At 47.5% G+C, this 21379-nt stretch overlaps 6 protein-coding genes and 2 non-coding genes across 8 annotated transcripts in view; 3 read left to right on the plus strand and 5 right to left on the minus strand.

Annotated features, from left to right (window-relative positions):
- METBIDRAFT_197691 (uncharacterized protein) overlaps positions 1 to 543 on the plus strand; it is a 1488-nt gene extending 945 nt beyond the window's left edge. Inside the window, exon 2 of the mRNA XM_018854890.1 lies at positions 118 to 543. Within this exon, the coding sequence (XP_018710905.1) occupies positions 118 to 326 (209 nt within the window). The 3' untranslated portion in view covers positions 327 to 543. The remainder of the gene's footprint in view (positions 1 to 117) is intronic.
- TIF35 (translation initiation factor eIF3 subunit g) lies at positions 467 to 1249 on the minus strand (the record flags this gene model as incomplete). The annotated part of the gene is made up of 1 exon (XM_018858940.1): positions 467 to 1249. One exon carries the CDS (start codon positions 1247 to 1249, stop codon positions 467 to 469), a length of 783 nt encoding a protein of 260 aa, XP_018710906.1.
- Positions 1250 to 5338: 4089 nt separating this feature from the next.
- METBIDRAFT_197762 (arylformamidase) lies at positions 5339 to 6939 on the minus strand. Its single transcript, XM_018854891.1, has one exon. The coding sequence runs from the start codon at positions 6608 to 6610 to the stop codon at positions 5744 to 5746; it is 867 nt and encodes a 288-aa protein (XP_018710907.1). The 5' UTR covers positions 6611 to 6939; the 3' UTR covers positions 5339 to 5743.
- A 2865-nt stretch (positions 6940 to 9804) lies between these two features.
- NPL3 (mRNA-binding protein) lies at positions 9805 to 11321 on the minus strand. The gene is made up of 3 exons (XM_018854892.1): positions 10372 to 11321; positions 10324 to 10338; positions 9805 to 10251 (listed from the first exon to the last, which is right to left on the minus strand). Exons 1-3 carry the CDS (start codon positions 11096 to 11098, stop codon positions 10169 to 10171), a joined length of 825 nt encoding a protein of 274 aa, XP_018710908.1. The 5' UTR covers positions 11099 to 11321; the 3' UTR covers positions 9805 to 10168.
- Positions 11322 to 11835: 514 nt separating this feature from the next.
- Positions 11836 to 11907, minus strand: METBIDRAFT_t173. Its single transcript has one exon. It is a non-coding gene; the product is annotated as a tRNA-Gly (tRNA).
- A 3553-nt stretch (positions 11908 to 15460) lies between these two features.
- Positions 15461 to 16530, plus strand: METBIDRAFT_78785 (NADH:flavin oxidoreductase/12-oxophytodienoate reductase; the record flags this gene model as incomplete). The annotated part of the gene is made up of 3 exons (XM_018858941.1): positions 15461 to 15742; positions 15775 to 16107; positions 16132 to 16530. 3 exons carry the CDS (start codon positions 15461 to 15463, stop codon positions 16528 to 16530), a joined length of 1014 nt encoding a protein of 337 aa, XP_018710909.1.
- A 1813-nt stretch (positions 16531 to 18343) lies between these two features.
- METBIDRAFT_t160 lies at positions 18344 to 18415 on the plus strand. The gene has a single exon. It is a non-coding gene; the product is annotated as a tRNA-Glu (tRNA).
- A 548-nt stretch (positions 18416 to 18963) lies between these two features.
- On the minus strand, positions 18964 to 21024 carry METBIDRAFT_43624 (beta-mannosyltransferase; the record flags this gene model as incomplete). Its single annotated transcript, XM_018857681.1, has 1 exon — positions 18964 to 21024. One exon carries the CDS (start codon positions 21022 to 21024, stop codon positions 18964 to 18966), a length of 2061 nt encoding a protein of 686 aa, XP_018710910.1.
- Positions 21025 to 21379: the final 355 nt, after the last annotated feature.

Here is a 21379-nt window from a genome sequence, read left to right on the forward strand (position 1 = left end):
ACTCCAGAACCAGACTCCAGAACCAGACTCCAGAACCAGACTCCAGAACCAGACTCAAGACCCAGACTCCAGAACTAGACTCCAGAACCAGACTCAAGACCCAGACTCAAGAACCACATTCAAAACCAGACTCCAGAACCAGACTCCAGAACCAGACTCCAGAACCAGACTCCAGAACTAGACTCCAGAACCAGACTCCAGAACTAGACTCCAGAACCAGACTCCAGAACCAGAGCCCTCGCCCCGGGCCCAGCCGCCACCACTACACACGCCGCCGCACCAGACTCATACGTATTGTACCATTGGACTACTTGCAAAAGCATTAATGCGGCATATGTAACATGTGCCTCCCGGGGCAGGGCCCCGGCAGATCGAGCCTCGTGGGGCCCGCGTGGTCTGCAGTTTGCCGGTCCGCCCGCCGCCCGTCCTTCTCCGCAGCCGTGTGTGGCCGCCCGCCGGGGCGCCTCTACACCTTCTTCTTCTGCGACCACTCCAACTTCAAGATCAACGAGTGGTAACCCTTGCCGTTCAAATCGTCCAAGGCCTTCTGCGCGTGGCTCTCCGTGGCAAACGTCACGTACGCAAAGCCCTTCGACTCGCCCGTATCTCTCCTGGTGATAAGCGTGACCCTCTGCAAAGGCCCGTGATTGGCAAGCAACTCGCCGCGGATCATGTCCTCGTTCACGAACGAGTTCAACTGCGAGATGCGCAACGTGCACGAGTCGTCGCGGGACTCCCTGGACGGCGCGTCCTTGCGCAAATGCACAGGCACGTATTTGGACAGCTCGGTGGGCTCCGGCGTGGCAGAAGCCCCTGCCGCCTCCGCGCCCAAGGTCTCCTTGAACGGACACTTGGCGGTGAAATGGTCGCCGCCACACGTTCTACATTTGAGTCTCTGCGTGCTGATCAAGTGGGCCTTTTCCTCGGCCTTCTCCTCCTCCTCCTTCTTCTCCATTTCCTTCCACGAGGCCGCGAGCTTCAACTCCACCTTCTCGCCGAGCTGCGTGGTCCGGGTGTCCGGCCCGGCAGGCGTGTGTTTCTCTTTGCCGTACTTGGTCCATGCTCGGCGCACGGCGATCAGCGGGTGCACGCGCTCGCGCACCTTGACCTCCTTGATTTTCTGTGTTATCTTCACTTTCTGGCCGCTGGCATTGAGCCGGTAGCTGACCACGGTTTTGGTGCCGTCGGCGTTGGCCGTGATTTCCGGCACGGGGATGTCATCCTCGACGTCGGCCCAGGATTGATTCATGCTGTGTGTGGGGGGTGTTTTGGGGTGTTTTTGCCGTGGTTCTGTGAGGGTTGGACCAGGGCTGGGCCTGAAGCCAGGGCCTGTCTGAGATTTGGGAGGTGGAAAATTTTGTTGCTGTGTGCACGACCGTGGTGCGCTGCCAGCTCTGCGTGCATGGGGCCGGAGCTGGCCTGGGGGAGGAATTGGGTGCCGGCAGGTCTGGGAAATGGATGCGTGGGACATTTGGATTTTGGATTTCGGATTTTGGGTTTTGGGTTTTGGGTTTTGGATTTTGGGTCTGTTGGATTTTTGGTTTTGGGTCTTGGGTTTTGGGTCTTGGTGTTTTTCGATGTTTGGTCTTTTTTCTGCTGCCCTGTTCTTGGTGCTGTTTTGGCGTGCTCTGTCACTGCGTGCACCGTCCTTTTTGCCAGGGCCGCTTTGCCCCAGTCTCAGTTTCCGGTCAGTAAAAAATGTTCACCTTGCACGCCGCCGAAAAATCCCGCTGACGTCTTTTTATTTTATTTTTTCTTTGGTTGTGGGTGTGTTGTGCTTTCTTCTATTTCGGTTGTGTTTTCACTGTGTTTTTATTGTGTTTCCTGGCGTTTTCATTGTGTTTTATGGTGTCTTTTTTGCTTGCAATCAATGCATGTTCTCTGTTCCTCCTCTCGGCCTTTGCCTGTCCATGCGCGCGGCCAGACATGGACTCGATTCTTGGTGTCCTAATACAACGGCTTTATCGAAGCCCGGAATTGAGGCCCGGAATCGAGGCCCGGAATCAAGGCCCAAGAAATATGCTTCCTTCGGGGAATTTCTGCCGTTTCCAATTTTGCTGCTTCTTTTTGTCTAATTTCTGTGCCCCGACTTGTTTCTTCTGCGCCCTAAGATCTTTGCAGCTTGGGGCGGTCCATCCAGCTGAATGTTCATTCCAAAGCCTTCTTCAGCTTTTTCTGTTTGATTTCTTTTTGTTTGTTTTTCTTACTCAGATTCGGCACGCCTGCTTCACTCAAGTGTTTTTTCTTCGTTTTAGAATCCTCTTTAAAATCTTTTTGTGCAACTGTTTTGACGTTCTATTCAATTGTTTTTCTTCGTTTCAGATTCCTCTTTAAAATCTTTTTGTGCAGCTGTTTTGACGTTCTATTCAATTATTTTTCTTCCTTTCAGACGATTCTTCTAAATCTCTTTGTTCTATTGTTTTTTCTTCATCTCAGCAATTGTCTTCAATCTTTTCTGTTCAGTTGATTTTTCATTTTAGAGTCCTCTTCCAAACCTTTTCTGTCTAATAGTGTATTCTTCTTAGAAAATACCTCCAATATAGCACTTTGTTCAATGGTTTATCTTCCTTTTTGAAATCCTTTTCAAACTCTTTTGCTTCATTGTTTTTTCATCCCAGAGTCCTCTTCCAACCCTTTTTTCTGTTCAATTGTTTATCCTTCCCAGAAGATACATCTTCTATATCTTTCTGTTAGATGATATCTCTTTATTTCAGAGGATTCCTTTAAATCTCTTTGTGCAATTGTTTTGTCTTTCTTTCAGAGACTGTTCTCAAACTCTTTTGTTTCATTGTTTTCTTTTCCTTTTTAGACCCCTCTTTCAAGCCTTTCTTGATCAACGGCTTTTTCTTCTTCTAGAATCATCTTCAACCTCTTCTGTTCAAATTTTTCTTTTCGATTTTTGTCTTAGCTTTCTCTCTCTACTTGTTTCTCTTCATTCCAGATTCTTCTTGTCAATTCCTCTGTTCAACTGCTTCTTCTCCGTTTCAGAGGTCACATTCAACCATTTCTGTTCAATTCTCTTCATTTCCGAACCCTCTTTTATTTTTTTCCCAACATATTTTTTTTTCGTTTTGTTCTTCTTTTTCATTTCAGAACCTTTTTTGATTCATTTCTTTAATAGGTCTTTTTCGTTTCAGACAATTCTAAGAAGTCTCTTGATTGGGTTGTTTTCTCTTCATTTCAACCATCTTTCAACCTCTTCTGTTCTGTTGTTCTCCCACTTAAGACCCCCTTCCAAATCATTCCTGCTCAGCGGTTTTCCTTAATTCAGACTCCTCTTTCATACTCCTTCAATGATATTTCCATACATCAGATAACTCTCTTGCTATATCTTCTGCGGTTCAGCTGATTTCTCGATATGACAAACATGTCCTCACATCCTTCAATAATCCTATCTGAAATTTCTCTTTGCTCCCTAACTTCTATGGTTCAGCCGGCTTTTCCCAGTCCAGACGTGTCTTTCTTATTTCTTTTCAACTGTGTCCGTCACCTCAGAGATTTCCCTAATTCTCTTCAGCATTGCAACGACGTTCTCGAATCATCGGTATGGTTTTGATGCTTTAAATAGTTCCGTTGAAATGTTTCTTCATCCCATACAAGTCCCCCAGTAGATCCATTCTATCCAGCTGACTCTTCTTCACCATAGACTTATATATGATGAAATGCGATTCGCGGTTTCAACTAGATCACAAAGTTGAAGAATTTTAATGAAGCAAAACAAATGAATCATGAAATCTATTAAGATTTAAGTAAAAGTTTGAAGGGAAAAAAATACAAAATAATTCATAATAAGTTGAATTTAGTAGGAAGGGGACCTTAAAGAAGGCAAAACCAATATATGAATAAGTAATGTTTTCCGACCAGGTTCCCCTACCCAAACCGTATCTCCACTTACAGCTTGTCCTATAATGCACCATAAGATTTCATAGTTGAGTGATTAGTGGAGTAGCAGTTGAATTCACCGATTCGCTCTTGTCTACGACTACTAGCAATTGCCTTTTTATACAGTCCAACTGCAGACTATAATCCATAATCGATATATTTATATTTATATCTAAATTTATATTTATGTTTAGAAGATGTACTGTACAAATTACTGTAGCACGCCGATAGCCCATCTTAAGAGGTCACTTCTTTGAAAAGCTCCCTTTTGGCTTACATATGATTCTCCGCTTACTTCTCTCTGTTGCTGTTTCTTTTTCGCCTCAGCACATTCTTTCAAACTCTTCTCAAAACTTAGTTATTTCCTACCAGAATTTTCTCAATGCATCTCCACCACTTTAGCGTTTTTTTTTTTCTCTGTTCAAGATTTACTTACTTACTTCGCTTCTTTCGAAATTTTCTTCCCTGTTCAATTGGTTCCCCTTGGATGTTCTCTATCTGTCTGCATCTTAGATATATCTGCTCATTTCGGAATTCCGCTCATTAGAGATATCTCTATTTTCAGTCCAACAGCTGTTTCCAATCTCCGAGACGACTTTGCTGCTTTCAAGAGATTTGTTGAATTTGTATCCCTCGGAAAAATCTTTCAACATCAGTTGCGCTAGCTGCTTCTCTACATCAGCGAATCCAATATATCTCATCAACTGTTCTCAAGTCTGATGAGTTTTTGCTCTTGAATAGTCCCGTATGCTAAGACTTTTGGAGATTCTCGTATGCTAAACCTTTTGATATTCTCGTTCTAAGACTTTTGTAATTATTTTGAGAACAGTGTGGAGTTCTGAGAGTAGTGTGGATTTTGATAAGAGTAGTGTGTAGTTATGAGAGTAGTGTGGAATTAGTGAGAGTCGTATGAACTCATGAGAGTAGCATGGAATTATATAAGAGTAGGGTGGAATTATACTAGAGTAGTGTGCAACCATATAAAAGCAGTATGGAACCATATAAGAGTAGTGTGTAGTTATGGGAGGAGTGTGGAATTGAGAGAGTATCATGGAATAATGAGCGCACTACGGAATTCTAATGAGAGTAGTATGGGATTGGAATGAGTGTCTTGGAATTGGATATTCTCGTCTCCCAAGTCTTTGCTCCTGGATACTTTCGTTTACTAAGACTTTGCTTTTAAATATTCTCGTATGCTAAGACTTTTGGATATGTATACGAAGACTATTGGAGATCCTCCTATACTAAGACTTTTGGATACTCTCGTATACTAAGACTTTTGGATACTCTCGTATGCTAAGACTTTTGGATACTCTCGTATACTGAGCTTTGCTCTTGAATATTCCGTCCTGAGACTTTTGGATATCTACCCAAGACTTTTGGAATTGTCGTCCCAAGACTCTTTGGATATTCTCGTCCACCAAGTCTTGCTCTTGGATAGCCCCATCTCAGTATACCAGCTGCGTTCTGTTTCCCCTTCTGCCCACACCCCAAGTGTTTGTCGGTCAGGCACTTCCCTCCATCTTCCTCACATGCTGAAGGTTCCCATCTATGGCCTTGCTGCTTTCAAATTCATGCTTCTCCTTCCTCTTACGATATTACAGAGGGCCGCTTTCTGTTCAATGTTTGTAGTCTATATGGATTCTTCAACCACCCCAGCTGCTCAGCTCCTAATTATTATAGAGCTCTGCTGCTTCCATCTCTCTCTCTCATCTCTCTCTCATCTCTCTCTCCCATCTCTGTCCCCTCTCTCTCTCATCTCTCTCTCCCATCTCTCTCCCCTCTCTCTCATTCTCTGCGTCGACATTTCCCAACACTTCTCGCAGCTAGCCCGCTTGAGGTCTCAAATACCAATGCTCTCTCACCCTCCCTCCCTCCCCCTCTCTTCCTCTCCCCCCTCTCCCCCCATTGGCCGTACATGATTCGTCGCATTTCCCCCACCGCGCGTGAGCGCCGCCACCATGACCGCCGCCAATTCGCGCCGCCGGTACACCTCCTCGTGCCGGCCCCAGGCCTCCTGGTGGTACTCGCAGTCCACCCCCACCCCACGCAAAAACGCGAGAAAACCCTTTGTCTGGCGCAAACTCAAAAGCTCGTCCTGCGTGGACTGCACCACCACGGCCTTTTCGAAACACAACTCGAACGCACCCGGCGACCGCCAACTGGGCTGCACCGCCCCCCGGTACTGCCGCTCACTAACAAACGCGCGGTCGACAAAGGCCGCGTACGGCGCGCCATACTCCGATACGAGGCCCGCAATGTCGTAGATCCCGTCAATGAAAAAAAGCGTGTCGAGCGTGAACTCCGCAACGGGCGCTACCGGCTCCACGGCCCGGCCCGCCTTCTGCAGCTCCCGCACCCCGTCCGCCATGATTTGCCTGTAGTTTAGTAGCTGGAGCGCCAAGGTGGCACCCACCGAGTGGCCCGCCACCAGGAGCCGCCGCACGCCGAGCTCGTGCACCAACTTGGAAATGCCGCCTAGCACGTCGTGCAAATGCTGCGGGTGGCACACCTCGGGCGTGAGGCGGTAGTTGATGCCTACGATGTTTACAAGGCCGCCGGCGCCGGCCGCCTGGAGAAAACCCACCAAGTCCTGGAAATCGTCGTAGGTGTTTAGCGGGTCGTTCCAGGCCCCGCCGTGGACAAGTAGCAAGGTGTGGTTGTTGAGAGGCGAGTGGTGGAAAACCTTTAATTTCTGGAGGGCGTGGGGCCCGTACGAAATCTCCATGTTGGGGGATTGGGGGAATGCAGGTTCGTGGGGCCAAAGATATATAGGGTATGCGCGGCCGCGGCGGGTGGGTGCGGTTGCCAGAAGCCCAGAGGTTTTTTTTTTTTGGTGGGAGTAGGGTGGATTGCGCGAGGATGCCAGCCATGGGTGCTTTTTTGGGTCAGTTTCTAGTTCTGGGTTTTTTGGTTCTGGTTTGTTTTGCGTTTGTTCTGGTGTAGTTTCTGGTGTAGTTTCTGTTTTGCTTCTGGTCCTGTTTCTGATTATGTTTCTGGTTATTATTGTGGTTACGTCTCTGGTTATGTTACTGGTTTAGTTTCTGGTTCAGTCTCTGGTTTAGTTTCTGGGTTTATTTGGTTTTGCTTTTGTTTCATACTTAATTTCAGGTTCTGTCTCTGGTTTTGTTTCTGGTTTTTTTCTGTTTTGAGTTCTGGTTCAGTTTCTGTTTTGCTTCTGGTCCTGTTTCTGATTATGTTTCTGGTTATTATTGTGGTTAAGATTCTGGTTATGTTACTGGTTTGGTTTCTCGGTCTTTTTGGTTTTGCTTTTAATTCTGGCATAATTTCTGGTCTTTTTCTGGTTCAGTTTCTGTTTTGCTTCTGGTTCTTTCTCTAGTTATGTTTCTGGTCTTGTTTCTGGTCTTGTTTCTGGGCATGTTTCTGATTTTGTTTCTGGTCTTGTTCGTGGTCTTGTTTCTCATTTTATTTCTGGTTCTGAGTCTGGTTTTATATCTGGACACGTTTCTGGTTTTTCTGGTTTAGTTTCTGTTTTGCTTGTGGCCTTGATTCTGGTCTTTTTCCTGGTCTTGTTTATGTTTCTGGTCTTTTTTCTAGTCTTGTTTCTGGTCTTGTTTGTGGTTTAATTTCTGGTTTATTTCTGTTTTGTTTCTGGTCCTGTTTCTGATCTTTTTCTGGTCTTTTTCTGGTTTAATTTCTGGTTAAGTTTCTGTTTTTCTTCTGGTCCTGTTTCTGAATATGTTTCTGGTTATTGTTGTGGTTAAGTTTCTGGTTATGTTACTGGTTTAGTTTCTCGGTTTTTTTGGTTTTGCTTTTAATTCTGGCATAATTTCTGGTCTTTTTCTGGTTTAGTTTCTGTTTTGTTTCTGGTATAGTCTCTGGCCTTGTCTCTGGTATTGTCTCTAGTCTTGTCTCGGGTTCTATTTCTGTTTTGTTAAGTTCTGTTGTCATTCTGGCTGGGCTCTTCACAGTGCAATTATCATCACTCGGTGCACATGTAGCCTTATATTGGCAAATGATGTCGTCATAATAATGGGCCTTGGCTATCAATAATGGCATTCGGATGTCCATTGGTGCCAGTTTCGGTCACATGGGCGATAGGGTTTCGATCGATGTCAACTACATGTAAGTAAATATCAATCAGGTATCATTGAACGTGGTCTACATCATAATCACATGCCAATAAATGCCAACAATTGTAGATGTCAAGATGTCAAGATGTCAAGAATGAAATTACATGACACTATCGTGTCGATAAATGACAATTGAATGTCGGTAGATCAGAATCACACGTCAATCATCAATGGAGATCAAAAGATGCTAAAAACGATGGTCACTTATTTTACTAAAGTTATGTTATTTTTCATAGAAGACATCTTTACTAACCCATTTTAAGTTTTTAATGTACGAGAATAAACTGACCACTTTTCTCCACCATCTTTCAACAACCTAGAAATAAGAAAACACATGCAGCAAAATCTGTCAAACCAGCGTCACTGTTGGCTGCCACTCAGAAGCCAATATTGAGGAATGAGCTTGCGTAGGATGGCTGCTTTCGATCAAACAGGAATTTTCCGCTTTTTAAATTAGCAACCAGGTCTTTCGCTGAAGTTTCTCCCATAAATGTGAGCTAGGTGTTGGAAACATCACACGAATGTTAAAATGTATCAATCACATACCACATAGAGGCTTTCTGGAGTCACCTTGACGTTAACTGCAAGATAAAAACTTGTCAAAGAATGATAGCTGTACGTCAGTACATCGATTAGCTTATAACTTGGATCATACATTAGGTCGTAAATCAGGTCGTAAAATATGTCTTAATTCAGGTCATAAATAAGGTCATGAATTATTAGGTCATAAATAAGGTCATAAATAAGGTCATGAATTAGGTCATGAATTAGGCCATAAATTAGGTCATAAATTAGGACGCGATATCATTTAAAAAAGTGCCGTTTCGGTATCATGAAAGAAGCGTTGAATAGGCTCAGATTGCACAAAACACGCAAACTGTGGAAAAATGCGGACTAGATCTAGTTGGGCCGATATCAAACTTTGCTCGAAAGCGCATCACTGCCATCGGACTTCGGTCAGATTGTATTTCCTCCGAGTGCAAAACATCGTTTTTGATAAGCGTCGTAAGACCTGTCGTTTGTTGAAATGTCCATTGACATCGCGATGCCGGCTCTATCAGTCCAATAAGGGAAAGTTGGGTGTGCTTGCACCTCATTTCCTCAAATCGTTAAGAACCAGACTTCGTCTTGCTACCACTTCGAAGCTTCTTCTCAATCACTCGCGCGTCAGATAAGAACCACGTCATAGTGTCCGCGATCAAAGCTTCGTCATTTATTGCCTTCGTATCGCCAACCTGCTCGAAGCCCCGAAGTAGATCCCTTGTGCGTGGTGACTGTCATACATCGAATCATGTACGCGGGAAATATACTCAAGTCGAATATACATCGTTTCTGGGTTTATCGTGACATTATATCTAGTCCATTGAGTGCAAATCATAGCATTCACATTGAACTGGTAGTCGTGTCGTGCATTTGCTTCTGTCATCTCCGTATTGAATGTCACGAGTGATAAACCGCTTCCCATTTGCTTTTCTGAGCTGGGGATCAAAAGCTGCCTTAAGCCAGAAATTTTGGTCCCCAAGCCACACAAACATGCATAACGTCCATTGTGGCCAGCTGAAAAAGAACATCTGAAGCGATGATGGATTCAGACGTCGATATCCAATAAAGCTAGCATTATGATTCTCATGGAGAATGAGTTCATGCAGTCAATGATACATGAGCAAGGATTATGTTCATCCCCGTACCTGCAAGCAATGCCCACGTTAGTCCTGATGAAAGGAAATCTCAAGTCGAATCTAAGTGCGTGTCGTCATATCCTAAAGTAAATAACTTAACTTAGCTGCAAATCCCTGGAACGTTCAGCAATTAGGTCAAATGTATCCACTACGCCTGGTTCCCCAGTATAAATCAAGGTCATCGAATGTAATCGCGGCGCAGGGCTCAAAAAAGAAGCCATTGCTGATCACATAAAAGTGCTGGTGCACATGTCAAAGAAATCCCGTGAAACAAGAAGGTTAAGTGCAGAACAAAGTATATCGTCGTGTGCTGTTTGTGAAGTCTGAAATCTGTGGGTGTCAGCTAGTGTTTTCTTAATCTAATTCAAAGTTATACATCGTGTTGTTTCTCGGAACAGACTCTTCTTCTTCCCATGTGAGCACGTTTTCTTTCCAATTTCTTCCGTTCCCATTCAAAGTGGTGGTTCGTAAAAAGCAAGTCATCTCGAAGTGAAAATAGGGTTGACCGGCTCCCTAGTAGCGGGTGGGGGATCTGTCACGCGTGTACGAGTCTCTCTCGTAACTGCGGTTGTCATCACGGTCGTAACCGCCACGGCCTCCACGGAAACCGCCACGGCCGCCTCTAAAGCCGTCGTCTCTGCCTCTGCCGCCGCGGAAACCGCCACGACCGCCGCGGAAGTCGCCTCTGCCACCGCGGAAACCGCCACGGAAGTCGCCTCTGCCGCCGCGGCCACCATAGTCACCGCGGCCACCACGGCCACCTCTGAAGCCACCCCTTCTAGCTGGGGGGACGAATGGCGAGGTGTCCTGCTCGGCAGAGATCACGGCATCCTGGTAGTCGGCCTGGTTCAACACGGAAATGGCCTTGTCGAGCTCGTCCGAGGACGAGAACTCCAAGTTGCCGATGGTCTCGCCAGACTCGTAGTCACGGAAAACCTTGGCGAACGTGGGCGAGCACTCGGTTTTCTCGCGCACAAAGTCCTTGAAGTCTTGCCACGCGGTGCCCTCGGGCAAGTTGGTGACCTTGACGCGGAACTGGCCGCGCGTGTCCTCGCGTCTCTCCTTGGCAAACTCAATCTGCAACGAGTTGCCGTCGAGATCCGTGTTGCTCAAGGTCTCCTGGGCGCGGGCCGCCTCCTCGCTGGAGGAGAACGACACAAAGGCAAAGCCACGCATCATGTGCACGTCCACCACGGTACCGGCGCTGGCAAAGTGGTCCTCGACAGCCTCGCGGGTGGTGTCAAATCCAATGGGTCTCACAAAAAGCTTGCTTTGGGCTGGAGCCTGGGCTGGCGCAGCCTGCTCAAGCGGAATTTGGTCGGCGTTTTGCGCAGGCGACTGTGGCACGTCGGAAGGGGGAGGGGATCCGGAGTCAGACATATTTTTCTGGTGGTGGTGGTTTTTTTGTTCAGGAGAAAAAGGGAAGAAAAGAGGCAGAAACATTTCGAGCTGCGATGTGGCGCCTGTGCTGGCGCGGTTGGCGCACGCCCGCGTGAGAAATTAGCAGTGCGCGATGGGCCCGGGTGGCGTGTATGGAGCTGCGGGAAATTGGACTGGGGCTAGGGACTTGATTTTAGGGCCGCGGTGTTTTTTTTTAGGAAAAAAAGGGAAACATACGGGCGCGTATTTTCGGGCGGTTAAAGAGACGCCGGGAATGGAGATATGGGACAATTTCAAACAGTGTATGCAAAAACGGGGAATTTTTTGACACGTTTCCGGGGGGACCTAGGGCGTGGCTTCCCGTTCTGTTTGTCGTGTGAGGCCTGTATTTTAGTCTGTCGGCCTGTTTGTTGTATTGTTTGATTGTTATGTTGCAGACAGACATTGTCTTCATCAAAGCATTTGATATTGTGGACCTGTGTTTGGCCGCGCTTCAGTGCACACTTGTCGCTAAGCTTCCCGGTATTTGTATCTAATGTTTTCAGGGGCTTTTCCACTTTTTGGCCCGCTTTGTGTTTGGGTTTTGGTGTTTTTCTGGAGTACCGCCAGGGTGCAATTTGAGGCCGCAGCCCATTGCTGAGCACGTGACCTCACGCTAGGGGTGCTGTGCTGTGAGGTGTCATACTTCGTTGATGTGTCTGGGGTGTAAAAATAAGCGCGTTGTTTGGTCAAAAGAGGGGGGATTCGGACTCGTGCATAGGGCGGCTTACTTTGACATGCCGGCCAAATTCCGCAAAAAATGAGTGGTACGGGAATCGAACCCATGTCTAATGCTTGGAAGGCATTAATGCTAGCCATTACACCAACCACCCTGTTGGAAACAAAGAGCATAGCAGAGAAATATGTTGACCAGTTTACAATGCAAATAAAAGCCAAAACACACCCAATTCTGCAGTTCTATGCATACAATCAAACCAAGCGTAAATTTTCAAAATTCTGGTTTTCTCATTTCTCGCGAATTCAAGCCACTTATCGCCTAAAACCCCTCAAACTCAGCCAAAACTCTCTAGACAAAACGAGAAACCGACACAAACAAGGGCTCCCCCCCCCCACCTCAAATTTAGAGGCAATAAGGGTTTTCCTTGCCGTGTGACGCATTGTAGTGGAAATTAAAGCCCTTCACAGTTATTCATAAAAATCTGACCTGATTGCTCCGTTATGTTCAGTATTATTAGTCGAAGCGATAGGTGTCCAAAGACTATCTCCGATTCCCCAAATCTTATCTTTTCATAGATCTGACGACATGCTTGGGTATTCCAATAAAAGGGGTCAACTGGACAAAATTAACAGCCAGCCTCCCATTCATGACCCGACAACTGGGACATAAGAGCCTCGTGATTACGCCCTCGCATCATTTGATTGCAATCCACTTTCGCACAGTTCAACCCTTCAATCTTACAATAGGAACACCTCGTTTCAGATATCCATCAGTGGCAAGTGCGATCATCCCTACCGTGTCTTCTTTCGAGACACAGGTGAGTTCTTTATAGGATGGCACTCTAATCTCATGAATATAGCAAAAAGTAAAGTCTTACCTGCCAACAGCGCCTATAGTATCGCATGCCTTGGAAAACAAGAGTCGCCAGACTTTATGCTCTGAGATGTTACAGCATCAATATGTTTAAGTCATTGAATCTGGATGTTTTAGTCCCTTGGAATTCACCCCAAAAACACAAACTTTCAGGGAGTTGAGGCATCTAAATATCGCAGGGTGATGCCTCCCTGTCATCTTGGTAGCCCATCCAGGCAACGCCATTGAAAGGACATGGCATGTTGAAAATCAAGCAGAATAAATTTGGGTCATGGGCTCTCAGGAAAGCATTTCCTAGTGGCTGACATTTCTTATGAAGTCAATTAGAAGGGGACACATCTTCTTTGGGACATTTTGTAAATTGGTGCTCGCGCCTTCTCATCTGAGTCAATGTTGAAGTCTGTTTTTGGTTTCTTTCTTTACAGCTTTTAGGTAGTGAGGGCGTTTTGTATTCCTCAGTGACACCTTATATTATGGTGTTTCTTTCAAAAAGAAAAAAAAAACATCAAGCCCCTTTGTAAGTAAGAAAGAATTGGGCTTCCCTTTTCAAACTTTATTGTTGGAGCAACGAGCCAGTTTTGGAAATCAGCACAGGTCTAGGTAGAAGCGCTACTTGCATACTTTTTATTTCATTTGAGAAGCGTCAGTTTCACAAAATCTACAATGCACTAGCTGAAAATTAGAAATTTCAGTGAATTCTTGTTCATCAAAAGCGTGATATTCCGGCTCAAATCCCAGTGAGAAAACCCACCCGTTACTCCTGGCTCTAGCTTAATTTCTTTGGCCACTTCCAACTGATTGCATGCGAGAAGTTTCTATCGGCGTTTTCAATAATAGGGATGAATTATGCTCATTATTTTTTCTTTTGTTGAAACGTTCATTAATGTGTTTCTGACCTTCACAGATTTTTCAACGTATTTGATATTTGAGAAGTTGTGTTTGAAGACACCATTATTGTTATTGCTTCACATGTGGCACGGCTTTCCAGATCTTTTTCAGCTGTCAAGTTCCTGGTACAATACATGGGGCTATGCAGCATTACCGTTTACACTATACACGAGCTACTGAAGGTGATGTGCCAGGTATGTTGGATGTCACTTTGTTTGAGCATCCCACACCCTCCAATTCAAATATTCATTTTGTTATTTTTCTTGTTTGATATAGAATCAAAATAATAATTTATTATAAACAAAACACCTTCTATTCTCAATTTCAATGCCGTTTTAGGTCAGTATCTTGGGTCAACAAGGTTTGTTTGTTTGTTTTTTTTTTGAATGTTTGGTTTGAACACTCTTGTGAAAGCATGTGATACTAGTGTTTCCCGCCCATTTTCAAGTAATGGACGATCATGACATGTGATGTATCTCTCTTGAATTCGATTAGCTTTTTTCACTCTATCAAATATGGTAGCATTTGTCGTTGGCCACATACACCCTACTTTGAGCATCTTCAGTATAGATCGAACAACACTTGGTCAAGCAAGCCTCCACAGCGTTTGCAATACTAAAGTCAACGTGGGATTTTCAAGAGGGTATAGATTTTTTCGTGTGAATGTAAAAGAAGTATTTGATGTAATTGTTTGCATTCGTAAAATCTCGCGAAAAGGTTATGGATTGCATAAAATGAAGATGAAGGCGCGTTTCTCAAAAAGCTGAAATTCATTCACATAAATTAGAAGATGAAGATTTTCAGACCATTAAAAGACCACAAGCGACTATTTGTAAAGAGTCAATACATGATCTTTTGTCTTTCTGCTAAGATGTGATTTGGAATATACAACGATCGCTTGATGGAGGCGCAAGGTCACGTGCATGGCGACATGTTCGCCTCGTCATATTTCCAACCACACGAATCCTAGAGTTTATGAGGATATTGTCAGGGACTAGAAACCAAAGGATATTACGCTGAATGCCACTATGTCTTTGCCAGGAAAAAGTGGGATTTATCGGCACCACTGTCGATTCAGTTTCGTCACGTGACTGGATGGTAACACATTCCCCGCATCCGGAGAAATTCAATGAGACTCCATCGCGTTTCTGACTAATCAAAGCAGACGGAAAAATCTGCCTGTCCTCATTTCGCTCGTGGGAATATCAGAGCAATAAGCCTTCGATTTCCCGAAATATTGTTCGGATGCGCGGGGATGGCTCCTTTGCCATTAAAGCCTTATTAGAGCATACAAATTACAGGAAAATGGAGCAAGATAAGGATCTGGGTCTGTTCATCTGTTTTTCCGGATTATCATGCCAGAAGGCATCCGCTGCAAACTACTTCAGAATAACCGCTGATAATCATCAGCTCATTTTGGTTCAACCTTATACAAAGGAATGAGAAATAAACATCGGCAACCAGCAACCCGACAGAAAGTTAAAAAAAAACGAAAAATACACAGATAATTTGACAGCGAGTGGAACTAAACTCTTATGACAGACAAGGCCGCTCGCTAGTTGCTGGGATGTATCGGTACCACCAGAATCATGCCCTGTTCATGATTGCTTGTGAGTTCCGGAAGGTGGATAAACACCGCCGATGGGCCCGTGTGCAGGTTTGCAACAATAACCCTGCAGTTTTGCAACTACCGTCCAGCTTAGTAATGGGTTTCGAGTATAAAATAGGCAAGCTTGAGCAGTGCAGCCCAAATATCTTCAGATATCCAGAATCTACATCCAATGACACAGCTCGAACTCCCAAAAGCAAAATAAGGCACCAACGCCCCATACAAACTCGCGGCCGGCCTCCCATATGAGTACCCATTGCCTGAAGGTGTGGTTGGATCAGCAGTGGACTTGAACGAGAAAACACACAATATTTTCTAGCCCTTGAAAATCAGAGGCATGGTATTGCCAAACAGAGTGGGTGTGTCGCCGTTGTGCCAATACACAGGCGTGAACGACATTCCCACGGAATACCACAAGATCCACTACGGGGCCTTTGCTTTGAGAGGCGCTGGTTTGGTGATGGTCGAGGCCACAACCATTATACCACACGCAGGGGTGTCAACAGTGGACGTGGGTCTTTACAACGACAAGCAGGAGGCCAAGCTCAAGGAGATCGTCGACTTTGCCCATGCCAACACGTCGTGGATCGGCATCCAGCTTGGACACACGGGACGCAAGGTGTCGGGGGCTCCGCATTTTTGGACTTGGAGGACTGGGACCCCAGGGGCGACGAAGACAAGATTGTGGCTCCATCGGCCTTGCCTTTCAGAGAGGGCGGCCAGTACCCTGTGCCTAGAGCGTTGACCGTGGAAGAGATCCATGAGATCGTCAAGAAGTTCAGCGAGTCTGCCAGGAGAGCCGTTTCCGCCGGGTTTGACTTTGTGGAGATCCACGGCGCACACGGCTACTTGATCAACGAGTTCATGTCTGCGCACTCGAACAAGAGAACCGACCAGTACGGCGGGTCGTATGAGAACAGAATCCGCTTTTTGTTGGAGTTCATTGACTGCGTGAGGGCCAATATGCCCGAGGGCTTCCCGGTGGTTTTGAGATGAAGTGGCTCTGAGTTGTCCGACTCCAACCCGGACGCTTGGATCCTCGAGGATTCGGTGAGGTTGGCCCCCATTGTCGTGAAGCACGGCGTGGACGTCCTTGACGTTTCGGGAGGAGGAAATGATGCGAATACCGATAGATTGCCCAAGCATTTCGGCATGTTCATGAATGTGTCCGAGGCGGTCAAGAAAGCAGTGGGCGACAAGGCCATTGTGCCAGGCGTGGGCCGCTTGCACGACCCGGTCAAGGTCAACGAGCTCCATGAAAAGGGAACCATTGACTTTGCTTTTGTGGGTGCTCCCTTCATGGTGAACCAGGGCTTGGTGTTTGACTGGGCCGAGACTTTGGATGTCAAACTTCACCACGCACCTTTGCTCTTGCCGGTCAGACCTGAGTATGCTGAGATGATCTAGTATTTGACGGAGGTGAATGAAAAGAACGCTCTGAATGAGAAAAAGTAATTGCTGAGTCATTGGGCTGTTGGATTAAGTGGATGGTATCCCCGCATATATATTATAGTGCAGCGACGGCTCTTTAACTCCACCTTGAAAACTGCGTATATACTGATGATTCAAGGAAATAAACTAGATACACTAATATTAGAGTGGAATGTCTGTCTCTGACAATGCGGCTTTGCTTGCATTCGAGTCCCCATCTGTCTGGCTTGAATGATAAGACTCAATTCCGATCTTCACTTTCTTCCTAGCATTTATCTTTATACATCACATAAAAGATTTCACTCAGTGTCTCAACTACTGAATCAGTGCTTATAAACTTAACTTAAAGAAATTTTCAGCTCAGAAAATGCAGAATTTCGAGAAATGATACGGGAGCTCTGTACGACATGGGTATACGCCTCAAATTTCTCCTTTTAGCCTTTAAACTGAGAGAATTGGTGTGAGAATCACCAAAAAGCTGAGAAATCTAAAGCAGGTCCTGAAAAAACTTCGACTGAGAGAAGATTCGAATCATCTGAGCTTCTGTATGGCGCGCATCAAATATATTCTGGACCTCACCACATATGTTTCAGCACCCCTACTCATAGAAATAGGTGACAAAGACCCTGAAAATCCAAATATTACCAGAAAGTAATGCCGAAAAATTGAAGAGGTTTTTAATTGCTAGAGAATAGGACATACGTGTTTTCAAAAAAGGGCTCTGTGTTGGAAGAGGGTTCTGTCTACTGTGTTTTCATTCGTTAAATGATCACCCGGAGGTGCCTGAAGACACGAAGTATGTAGAACGACCAAGAAGTGAACTATGTATTACATAAGATTCTCAAATAAGTCTTGGTAGGTTCATCCTCCAAAAGCCATGTTCAGAATGACACTGGGAGATGTATGCACTCAAAGATTCCGAATAGCTTATCAGGAGCAGAGGTTCACGAGAAACCTGTAATTGTTTGATAGAAAGCTGCAAAATTGGTTACCAGGCTAGTAGGTAAGATTAAAAGTTAAACACCAAGAACTTGAATTATTGCGCGGTATTAAATCAGATGAAATGTGCCAGGTGCAGCCTAAAATGTACTAGAAGACGCGACCCTCTCAAAAACCATCTGTTCAAAATTACATCACTACTTGAAAATCTTTACTTCTGCCATCCATAAGATACATCTTGTATAAAGACCTTTACAGCTTATTTACTAGAGGGTCAGAGATGTGATTCCTCCCCTTTGAGCCTGACTGTACACACCTATTTTCAAATTTATTAAGTCTGTTGAGGATGAGTAGTTTATGAATCATGTGCCATATCACGCCATTGTATTTAGTAGATTTATCAGATTGGTGAAACTGAATATCATCAATTATAAAAAACCTTTGAATTATTTTTTTTTAGTAGATTCATCTGATGAAAGGAAAAAAACCGTAATGTAAAAGAAATCACAAACAGCTTGCGCTAATGTTTTGGTAGATTCATCTGATTAAAGGGGCAAAACTATGTAACGAATATATACAAAAACCTTTAAACAGCTCCCAGCTATGTACCAAGTGTCTTAGCTCGGCCCGTCCCCTTCCGTTAGTCACGGCCTGGACAGTCCTCATGGCACGTATCTGTTTACGTATTGGAAATTGGAAGAAAACATACCGTGAATTGGCATATTGGATTTACTTGCCGTTATTGTTCAGAAGCACCTTGTGTCACGAAGAAAACAAAATCAGACGGACGTCTATATTTGTACACAATGTATACAATATAATAGGTTTGTATTCAATTCAACCATCAGAATCCGATATGGTGTAACGGCTAGCACAGGACGCTCTCACCGTCCAGACCGGGGTTCGACTCCCCGTATCGGAGGTTTATCCTTTTTTCTGACGAGTCTCTAGACGAAACCGCCTCATCCTGATTAATGTCCAGCACCCCGTTGTTATTTATTTTCGGCTCGTTTTTGTATTGCACAGAATCGGGAATTTACACTGATTTTCGAATACGCCCATAATTTTCCGCCGACACTAAATGGAGTCACTTGATTGGACTGGAAAAGGAGTGCTTAATTACAAGCTGTGGTGCCAGTTGAATAGAATCATGTCCGGAATTTCGTACAATGCGTGAATACACGCGAGGACGTAAGTTGCAGTGGCTTTCTAAGCAGTTCAGTCGTCGAAGAATTTTAACAAGGCAAAGATCACGGTTGGCATTTTGGCATGGCCTCCATCTAGAATTCGTGCATTTCTTTTTTGATAAATACAAGCTTGTTAGGCCCTCTTGATGGGGTCATTTCTTTGCCTCGCGAGAGGACCAGCAAGGACAGGCACCCGTGACCGGCAAATAAGAGCCAAGGCCGGCCAAAAGCCCACAAAAAAAGGCCCACCAAAAGACCACGAGGCCCCCCTAAGCACACGGGCCTACGCCAAACCCAATTCGTCAAGGGCGAACCTATACTTCTCCATCTGCTCGTCCTCGCTCTCACTCTGATAGTCATCCTCATACATACTGGCCATGGCGAGGCGGTCAGCGACGGTCATCCCATAGTAGGCACAGAAGTTGGCGGACTCCTCCATGGCACAGATGATGTGGTCGTTGGCTGTGTCCGCGTCTGCGCCCACGCCCTGCGCCGTTTCGAAAGCAGCCGCGCGCCCCTGCTCGTCGCTGGCCGGCGGCAGAAAGGGCAGAGGATCGGCCAAGTTGACGAGCGCGCCGAGGAGGCCGTGGATGTGAACGATGTCGACGGTGCAGTCGGAGACGGAGAGCGAGAGGGAGAGCAAGTCGTCGACCTCCCAGCCGGAAGAGGTCTGTCTGGCGCCATGGACCAGCCATGCCGAGATGCCGTTGGGTATCACGGCGTTCGTGCTCTCGCAGACGTCGAGCGGGCGGCGCGGGTCCCAGGGCACCACGTCCACGTTGAGCGAGGTGAAGGACGAGAGGTGGCTCAAGCGGAAGCGGGGCTTGCCCCCGGCCAGCACGTCCGCCGTGAGCACGACGAGGTTCGGGCGGTAGAAGTCCTTGCCGCAGCCGCATTCGTGGAGGTGGGCGCGCGCAAAGCCCACCCACACCTCTCTGGCGGGCGGGATCAACTCTGCGAGCTGCGGCGCCGGGCCCAGGCCCAACACACTGCGGAGGCTCACCATGGGCGTGCCGCCGCGGAGCGGCCCGACCTGCGAGGAGACCTTCAAGCGCGGCTGGGCCGAGAACACGAAGCCGCACGTGCCGGCGTCGGTGGAGATGTCGCAGCGGAGGATCTGGAGGCGGGCCCAGCGGTACACGAAGAGCACGTGCGAGTCGTGGCCCGCGTGCGCGCGCGCGGCGTCGCTGAGCAAGGGCGTCCAGTTCTTCTGGGTCTTGTGGCGGCGCAGGTTCTTGATGCGGAGCTCCTTCACGCGGTTGTAGAGCTGGCGGTCGGAGCGGGCGGTCGGGCGGCCGTCCACCGCGGCCTTGCCGTGCTGGAACTGCCAGGGCCAGCACACGAACATCGAGCGGAAGAGCGCCGGCTGCCCGAGGAGGTGGTCGTCGTCGTCGTCGAGCAAGGTGTGTTTCTGGTGCTGGCTGTTGTAGACGAGGAGCGGCTCGCGGTGGCCCGCCGCGTTCTGCACGAGCACCACGCGCGCGTCCTCGGGCCCAAGGTACTTCAACGCGGGGTCCGCGGGGTCGTGGAAAAACGGCACGGGGAGGATCGCCGGGTAGTGCGCCACGGTGTAGTTGGCGCCCTGGACCGAGAAGAAGCGGGCGCCCGCGCCCATGTTGGAGGGCACCACCAACGCCACGTCGCGCACCTCGTCCCACGCGCCGTCGAAGAGCTGCGCATACGCCACGGAGAAGCGCGGGTTGTTGCGCAGCCCGTCCGGGCTGTACGCCACGCGCGACACCATCATGTGGAGCCCGTACTCGGCCAAGTACACCGAGGAGCCGGCCATGTGGAACCAGTGCCGGTGCACGACGCCCAAGGCCGCCTGGAGCCGGACGTGCGGGTCCACGAGCGGCCGGAGCTCGCGCACGTACGCGTCCGAGCCGCGGTCGATCTCGCGGATCACGCGGCCCACGAGTGCCGCCAAGTCTGCGTTCAAGTTGCGCGCCGGCGCCACGGCCACGGACGCGTTGGCGGCCTGCGCGCCGGCACAGCGCCGAGGGGCCCGCCCAATGTCGGCGGCGGAAAAAAGACGCACCGCCGCCGTGCCCCAGAGCCGTGGGGCGGGGAGAACCGGGCGCTTGTGGACCGGTGCCCCGAGGACGTGCGAGTACCGGAGCCCGGCCGCCCGGAACGCCGGGGTGTTTTTGACGAGCGCCCGTTTGCTGACGCCGGCCGGGAAGCTGGCGGGGAACCGGAGCGTGTACGGGCCGTCCCGGGCGCCGGGCGCCAAAGACGACGCCAGATGGAGCCCGCTGCTGAAGCGGCGCAATTCCACGTAGAGACACGCTAGCGCGAGGAGAAAACAGGCGAGCGCCGCGAGGCGCTGGCGCGGCCGGGGCATGGCGGGGAAAAAGGGGGTATCGGCGGCGAACGGCGGGTTGTCGCCATGGAAGAGGGGCCTGGCGGTGCGGCGGCGGTTCACTTCACTTCACTTGTCTGGTGGTTGGGGCACGCCCGCGCCGCGCGACCTGGCGAGGAGGGGCAGGTTCCGGGGACACTGGTGGATGTGGATTGGAACTGTAGATGGCATCGATTGGGTTGATTTATTGTAGATGGCATCGATTAGGTTAATTTATTGTAAGTGACATCAATTAGGTTAATTTATTGTAGATGGCATCAATTAGGTTGAATTATTGCAAGTGACACCAATTGGGTAATGTATTGTAGGTGACATCAATTAGGTTGATTTATTGTAA

The sequence above is a fragment of the Metschnikowia bicuspidata genome (assembly GCF_001664035.1).
Source record: "Metschnikowia bicuspidata var. bicuspidata NRRL YB-4993 chromosome Unknown METBIscaffold_4, whole genome shotgun sequence".
Taxonomy (NCBI): Eukaryota; Fungi; Ascomycota; class Pichiomycetes; order Serinales; family Metschnikowiaceae; genus Metschnikowia; species Metschnikowia bicuspidata.

Excerpts from the sequence above, each read along its gene's own strand:
- METBIDRAFT_197762 (XM_018854891.1), bottom strand. The coding sequence starts at position 6,610 with ATGGAGATTTCGTACGGGCCCCACGCCCTCCAGAAATTAAAGGTTTTC.
- NPL3 (XM_018854892.1), bottom strand. The coding sequence starts at position 11,098 with ATGTTTCTGCCTCTTTTCTTCCCTTTTTCTCCTGAACAAAAAAACCAC.